This window comes from Topomyia yanbarensis, chromosome 3 (assembly GCF_030247195.1).
Source record: "Topomyia yanbarensis strain Yona2022 chromosome 3, ASM3024719v1, whole genome shotgun sequence".
In the NCBI taxonomy this organism is placed as follows: domain Eukaryota; kingdom Metazoa; phylum Arthropoda; class Insecta; order Diptera; family Culicidae; genus Topomyia; species Topomyia yanbarensis.
In genome coordinates, this window is record NC_080672.1 from 428,270,016 (window position 1) to 428,278,525 (window position 8,510).

Here is an 8,510-nt window from a genome sequence, read left to right on the forward strand (position 1 = left end):
AATTTTTAGCCACATAAACCAATTTTCATAATTTTGTCACAATTTTGTATGAACAAGTGCCACTGTGCGGTGCAAGCGCCCTTTAACCACTGAACGTAAAACAAATCAGATTTGCGGTGTCAAATTAAAGACCAATGTCAAATCGTTTGCGCCGATATTTTGACGTATTTCCCAATGTAAAATAATTGCATCAGTTTTAACACACACTTTAAGTTATTCAAATAAGTATTTTTCTTATTAAAGTTGACGGTGTCCGACAATCGAAGCTGTCGGACATTCGAATCGAATCAAAACGACGGCTTTTTCCAATGTCTTTTTAGTTTTTGACAACGCACTACATCGGTGTAGTCGACGCTCATGTAATCAGTCTGTCTCTTTTTTTACACTACACCGGTGCAGCATCAGGCAAAAATGAAAACAGTTCCCACCAAATCGAACTGCACAGTATGAAAGTGTGATGAATCAAAAGTGTGATCTTTGACCTGGTAGATTATTGACATTGAAAAGTGTCAAAAACAAGCTGGTAGGTTACCATAGCTACCAGTATCCCGATTTTTATAATATATTTGATCGAAAAGGTTAATTTTTTGTCGATTTCATATCATTTCATTTGACAACCGTGAAAAAAGTGTGTTAGTGAAGTGCATCAAAAATCCAACTTTCAAAGCAATAAGCAATATAAGTGGATAATATTGTTAGGTGTTTAATATTCCTGTTTCACTCTCATGGCCTGCTACAGTACTTCAAAATTGCATTTTCTGTCGCTGCCAACCTTCAGATTGACTGTCAGATACTTCTCGTATCATTTGATCCCGTGGGATACGATTGACTGCACGAAATTCTTTCACTCGCTTTTTCCGCTCTTGATGCCATTAATACTCGATTTATTGTGACGGGATTTCATATGCCAAAAAGGCTTATTTGTGTATTAAGCTTTTTTTTATTAAATACAGTATTTATTCAATCACCTGACACTCAATATTTTCTATATTTTAATTAGTGGCTAATTTGTAGGGTTACCAAATGGACTGAGAGCAAATTAAGGACATCTTTGCCAAATGTTATGCCAGTTATGTCACTTGAGCCAGAATTCTGAAAAAACAGTCGGAATTCTGACTAATTTTTCAGCGGTTAAACTGGGATGTTGAATCTCAATCGAGGTAAATTAGAATGATGTAGTGCCAATACCAGACGAAGATACCACTTTGGCCAAACCTCATATTGAGCTATCCAACAAATTTTGGTTCTTCTGAGTAAAACAAATTTTGGTTGCCATGACTCACAGAGAGTATGCATTAATAAAAATAATCGCTGGAGGGAATTGAAATTGATTCGCTTGGAATAAAATTGATCTGAATAATTTAATACAGGGTGATTCGTCAAGACGTTTTTTTTAATCTGGTAAAAAAATTGAAAAATGTAAATCGCGAATTGTTTATTTGTCAATCGAAAGAACGTGTTTTGCCATTTATTGTTTGAAAACAATTTCTTTTAAATGTTGACCATGTTGGCGCTTCAGGTAGTCCATTCGACTCACAGTGGTCGCAATGGTACCAAAACGTGCGTTTAATTAATGATGCTCTAGGAGTTGATTTTAGCGATTTGGTGTGTTAGAAACACTTTTTCAGAATGGAAGCCCCCTTCTTTTGATGTATACTGAATTGTGATTAATCCACCTAAAAGTGAGATAGAAAATTTATTTCCACTAACTTTTAAGATAGAGGCACGATGTCAATGACAAAGTTATAGTAAATTCTACTGCGAGAAAACTTGTTGAACATGCAAACTCTCCAAAATGTAATGGTTTTGAGATAAAGCACGTTGTTTGTGGGAGGCACCCAAAATATCACTTTTTCATTATAACTTTTTTCTGAGATTTTTGCAATTCTTCAGATGCTCTATGAAGTTGATGAAATTAAGAAATTTCAGATATTCGTCGAAGACGTCAACATTTTTTTTTTTTCAAAACTTAAGAGTTATTAAATAAAGTGGGTTAAAAATACCGCCATTTTGAATGACAATTACTAAGAGATGTGGAAATATGTGGAAGACATTTCGATTCTATGAGAAAAACAGTGACAAGTACTATAAGAAAAATACTACACACAACGGGCATCCACCGGCCTCCTGTATACAAAAAATACTTTCCGGCAATGTATGTTTTGCATTTTGTAACAAAATAAGTACGACTTTTTCAGCATAAATTTTGTTAGTGATTTTTTTTCTATGTGTCGAATATTCTAAAAATCATTGAGAGTAATAAATACACATATAAATCGTGAGCTTTGAATATCTGTTATCTGAAACTATTCATAAATTAACAGGATTTGGAAAGTGAACACTAGAGACGTCTAAAAAGGTTTACTGTATTTTCATGAGTATGAACCATAGCAAAGAGTATTAGATATCATTTTCACGAAACGACTGTGTAGTCAGAGTTGCTACTTAGGATCCGACTTGCCAGAAAATCTTTAGAAAAATATTTTCACCTATATATTACATCTCTGTCAAATTTTAACCCTCAAAAAGGCAAGGGGTCTCAGAGGCTCGGCTAGTTACAGTTCCCTAGTTTCAATGAACTTGTAATTCGAAATACAAATGATCGAGCGTTTTCGGGCTTTCGATTCTCTCACTGGTAAAACGACAAAAAAGAGACTCTTGGTTTCATTGGGTCTTAGAAGCGATGCTTTATGAAGTCACAATTTTCGCTTGCCTTTTTGAGGGTTAATTTCAAATATTTAATCATTCATTGCGTGCTTGCAAAAGAATTATTGACAATTCCGGCCACGTAATCGTTTCATGAAAACGGCATATAGGGCAGACGAGCCCTTATCCATCTCATTAGTCGGGATGTCACAATATTTCGTTGATAACTCGACTTAGAGTGACTGGATTGCGCTTAAGTAAGTACCACCATCTTTCCTTCGTTCCTAAGAAGCAGTACAGTTAGACTTTTTGAGCTAATGCGTTGAATAGAGATAGCAAATACTTCTCTAACTAATGAGTTCCAATGGGTGGGATGAATAGAGGAGCTAAGATGAATTAGGGCGCAGTAACCCTAATACTGTTTGTAATGGTTTTTATTCTTGTAAAGACAGCCAAAAAATTTTGCGCATTTTTTAGTTGATCACTTTTGTTGTTGTGCTAGTTTAGTAATAATTCGTAAGTTGGAGACTGCAGAGCTGAGAGTTTTGGGTTCATATGTGTACTTTGACATTTCCAAAGATTTTTTAGAATATTCGTAGAATAGAATAACACATAGAAACAATTGCTATAAAAAGTTATGCTTAAAATGTCGTAATTATTTTGTTACAGAATGAAAAACATGCATTGCCGGAAAGTATTTTTATATACAGGCCGGTGGATGCCCGTTGTGTGTAGTATTTTTGCTTATAGTACTTTTCACTGTCTTTCTCATAGAATCGAAATGTCTTCCACATATTTCCTCATCTCTTAGTAACTGTCATTCAAAATGGCGGTATTTTTAACCCACTTTATTTAATAACTCTTAAGTTTTGAAATAAAAAATGTTAACGTCTTCGACAAATATCTGCAATTTCTTAATTTCAACAACTTCATAGTACATTTGAAAAATTGCAAAAATCTCAGAAAAAAGTTACAATAAAAAAAATTACGTTTTGGGTGCCTCCCACAAACAATGTGCTTTATCTCAACACCATTACATTTTAGAGAGTTTGCATGTTCAATAAGTTTTCTCGCAGTAGAATTTACTATAACTTTGTCATTGACATCGTGCCTCTATCTTAAAAGTTAGTGGAAATAAATTTTCTATCTCACTTTTAGGTGGATTAATCACAATTCAGTATACATCAAAAGAAGGGGGTTTCCATTCTGAAAAGTGTTTATAACACACCAGATCGCTAAAATCAACTCCTAGAGCACCATTAATTAAACGCACGTTTTGGTACCATTGCGACCACTGTGGACTGGTCCAATTTTTGATGACGGATTCGAGTATTTCAAGTGGTGTCTGGCTAATTACTCGAGTAATGTTGGTTTCCAATGCTTGGGGATGTCACCGCCGCTATGTTTTCTTCACTGCGTGCTGGATGTGGTCGATTTTTTCGCTAATCATCCAATAACAAGAGCTACAATGCTTACTTTTTGGTTGTATGGCGAATAGTTGAGTCAGTTGGCCGATGATGTCGACCATATTATGGTCGGAGTTCACTAAACACATTTCCCACCGATCGCTGATTTTCGAAATATAGTTGAATAATTTGAAGATGGTGAGCCAGTGTAAGTCGTTCCATTATGTAATGGCAAACAATACTAAACTACAATAGCATGACAGTTTGCAGTTAGTACCCGTTAACTACCAGAAAATGCCCTGTTAAAAAACTTCATATTGAACCACCCTGTATAAGCCAAGGTTTGAGACTAAAATTAAGGACATTTGAAGTAAAATAAGGACGCTTTCCAAAAACCTCGAAAATAAGGACATGTCCTTTAAAATAAGGACGGTTGGTAACCCTACTAATTTGTATCACTGATCCGATGAGCCACTGCAGTACCATGACTGGTTGATCCGATGCTCAAGATGCTAACAATCGATGTTCAGTCGAACTGTCATCATAAATCCGTGTATTAATAAGCAATTATCACTCCGATAATTACCCAATAATCGGACCCCATGGGATCAGAAATTCACCACGTTTGCAAACACTTTCATGCGATAAAATTATACCATTCGCCTGCATCGTTGGGCTCTCCCGAGCTCCTTAACGTGAGCGATACGATAATAGGCTGCTAATAATAACGGCATGCAATAATCGATTGGTTCTTTATAGACCTATACGCTTAACTGGGCTGCCATTGGAAGACATGTTCCGAAGTCAATTTGATCGGCTTCGCAAGTTACGATAATTTTATACGCGCAGGCACTAAGTAAGACAAACTTGCGCCTGCTCCACACAGTTCTGGTTGGACGGGCTTTTGAACACAGCCGCCAACACCGGATCGATGTATGAAGAGAATTGGATGGAGAAAAAAACCGATCAGTGTATGATTAAGACGTTTAGAGTTTATCAAGTTAAATTAATTCCACGAAGGGACTTGGAGTATAGGAGTGGAATAACGCAGAATGGGTAGTCTGGGTGTAACCTATATTTTTTCCCCATGCACAAGGTTTGACCGTGACCATTATGGAGATGTGTAATTTTGATAACTTTATTAACGGAATATATACTGACATTTGACCTGATTCTGTGAGAGGGCAACCATATTGTAATTGTTTATCATTTATAGTTTCATCTGGTTATTCTTGAAATCAAGGACTGACGGACATTATTGGTTTAACAAATCTGACATCTAGAACTGTGAGATACAATCAAAAAGCTCCGTAAGTATGATGACGTCTTTATGACGCTACAATTTCCATGACTTTTAATTCAAATATTTCTATAAATGGTTCTAGTTTTGAACATATAACCTACTTAACAGGACAAGAAACCACAGTACTCAGCAAAGACCCTTCATTTTCCATATTTTTACTTTTACCACCTAATAACACCAATTCACATTTCAGCCCCATCTTATCTGCATACTTTAATATCTTTCACAAATTCCATTCCAAAGTACACCTCTGATTTGAACAACAAAACAATCCCATCCTCTTTTGTTTCGTTTTCGTTCTCTTGCTATATGTTGTACCCACAAAAACTAGCGGAACGGAACCCTGACCGAGTACATCACGATGCACACTGGCCACACCGGAATGGACAGGTTCGGTTACTTCGACAAACTGAACGGGCTGGACCATCTACCGAACTGGGAAAAGCAGCCCTGCTCTAGCATCGAAGCCTCTGAAGGATCATTCTTCCCCCCAAGGGAGGTCACCAGTGCCGATGTAGTTTATATCTACGATAAGGACTTGTGCAGATCACTACCCCTGGTGTACCGGTACCCTGTCGAGAAGGATGGTAAGATAGCGGATCAGACGCGGGATTGGTTTCCTTCCAAGGGATTTGTTCTTGCCCTTTATTCCCGGAATTCTAAAACTTAAGCTCTTTCCAGGTATCTCAGCGGATCTTTACACACTAGCGGCGAACGCATACGGACCTAATAACAAGAATAACACCTGCTTTGATCATCCGGATTACAAACGGTACCAGGGGTTGCAAAATATCAGTCCCTGTCAATATGGTGAGTCAAGTTATTTGGACAAAATGACTGAAAATCACTGAAAACGCATTTAATCTATAGGAGCTCCCGTGTACATTTCCAATCCACACTTCTACCAGTCTGATCCGCAACTGCTAGACGCCGTCGAAGGATTGAGTCCCAAGCAGGAAGCACATCAAACTTATTTCAAAATCCAATCGGCAAGTTCCCGGTAGCGAATCAACTCTTCCCATACTAATCATTCTCTTTCAAACCTCCTCAGAAACTTGGCGTACCTCTGGAGGGACAGGTTAGAGTCCAGCTCAATCTACTAGTCGAAGAAGCACCAAATGTAATGGCGACCAAAAATTTCAGAGATTTTGTTTTTCCAATCATGTGGCTTGAGGAGGTAATTAATCCTTTTCAATACCCTCATTTCCAAAATTAATAATGTTCCACATTTTTTTTCTGTTTTCCGTTCAAAGGGTGTCAGCGAACTAACCCCTCCCATCCGGCGGTGGATCTACCTGGCCACGGTTTTCGCCCCGACAGCATTACCGATTCTGTCCTACGGAATGATCCTCACTGGCACGTTCGCGCTGATCTACGTGTTCGTTAGAGCGTACAAAAACTTTGTGTTCACCTCAGATCCCACGACGGAGTTCCTGGAAATGGGTAGAAGATCGCTTCGTCGTGGCAGCAGTATGATCATTAACGGCCAGCACCGGATACTGATGCAACGGGACAGTTACATTCTTCTGAAGGCCAGTGAGGATCCAAATTTGTATCACCATAGCAACAACAACAACAATAACAATGTCAGTAGTCATAACAACAATCTACTTCAAAGCCATCATCACAACCATCACCACAATCATCATCATCACAATCATCACAAGGAGCAAAGTCTGCTGAATGAGGATAATTCACCAGCTTAGATCGTGTCGCAGTTTCAAGCGAAACGGATCTTCACTCCGACTTAGGGCTATTCATATCCGGCGATTTTTTTCGCCCAGTTTAGGATAAAGCGGTGATAGAGACTGTGTTTTTTTTCTAGTGTGCGTGTTTTGAATCTTTGAAATATACACCCTCTCTCTCTCTGATGTTTTCTCTATCCTGTTCTCAGTGTTTTCGTTTCCGATTCGAGTAAGTGTAGTTAAATTAGAATATATGTTTGTTAATTGCCAACCAAGGTTAGAAACTTTTACCGTCCCAGATGCTCATCCCAAAATGACGATTGCTCAAGTTATCTAAACGAATAGGTTCTAACTTAATGAAAATAAATTACCATTAAATTAATATGTCATCTAATTCAATAGCTATCATTCCCAGTTGTACATATGTCCCACACTTGCCTTCATTCTAGAATAATATAGCGAATAATGAAATTTTATAAAAAAAAAATGTATGCGCAAGATATTGGATTTACCTGTAAATAAAATTTGTAAATATTATTCACCAAAACAGCATTGGGTTTGATTATTTCCCGGATTGAAAATTTGGTTATTTGGATGACATTTCGTGTCTTGAATAATGATTGAATAATAATGAAGTGAATGATGTGTGTCTTGGGTAGAAAATTGATTTGATGTACAATAAAAGACATTGTAACACCCTTAAGTTTTTTAGTATCTTATTACGTAATAGAGATTTCAACGAAAATGATATTTATCGATATCACAAGTTCATATTGAGTGACCTTTCCAAGAGTACCACAGGTAACAGACGCTAATATTAAAACTATATGGAAGCATCTACATTCTACAACTGCTATTTTGAAAAAAAATCGAGTGACTAAAATACGTTTAGCAAACGTTTGTATACATATATCGAATCCCAATCTCTTACGTCATATTGAAAAGTAAAGGAATTAGGTCTGGCATTGCTTTCAAGGCAATTGTTGGGACTGATTTCATTATACATATGACTGCAAGGCAAGCCACTTCTTTAATATTTGATAGTTCGAAACAAGTCTTTTTGTCATTAGTTTAATATCTGAAGTGAAAAGCCATTGCGTCATTTTTAGTTTAATGTCTTATTTTTTCTCAAAACGACTTCGACAAACCATCATACATTTGAAGAACTGATATGCTGATTTCTCAACAATTAACTATCTAATATCACTCTAGATATTCTACTTAAATATTATGTTCGAGAGTGGTTCGTTTAGGGATACTTCAGTTTGACATTTCGTTTCCATGTAAAACGAACCGCAGTAATTTTTATTTTAAATTTATGCTAAAATTCTACCTAAAACTTCCAAAATGCGATCCGAAATCATAGAATCGCTTTTATTCGTAACAGTGATGACAATGTTATCTGCGTAACCCATTCCATAGAGTCCCAAATCTTCCAGATCGTTGAGGAGTCCGTCCTCTATCAGGGGC

At 37.0% G+C, this 8,510-nt stretch overlaps 1 protein-coding gene across 1 annotated transcript in view; it reads left to right on the forward strand.

The window, feature by feature from the left end:
• The window catches only part of LOC131687315 (scavenger receptor class B member 1), a 157,662-nt gene extending 150,092 nt beyond the window's left edge, over positions 1-7,570 (forward strand). The window contains exons 7-11 of the mRNA XM_058971392.1: positions 5,687-5,942; positions 6,037-6,165; positions 6,226-6,344; positions 6,407-6,532; positions 6,609-7,570. Coding sequence (XP_058827375.1) covers positions 5,687-5,942; positions 6,037-6,165; positions 6,226-6,344; positions 6,407-6,532; positions 6,609-7,061 — 1,083 coding nt within the window. The 3' untranslated portion in view covers positions 7,062-7,570. The remainder of the gene's footprint in view (positions 1-5,686; positions 5,943-6,036; positions 6,166-6,225; positions 6,345-6,406; positions 6,533-6,608) is intronic.
• Positions 7,571-8,510: the final 940 nt, after the last annotated feature.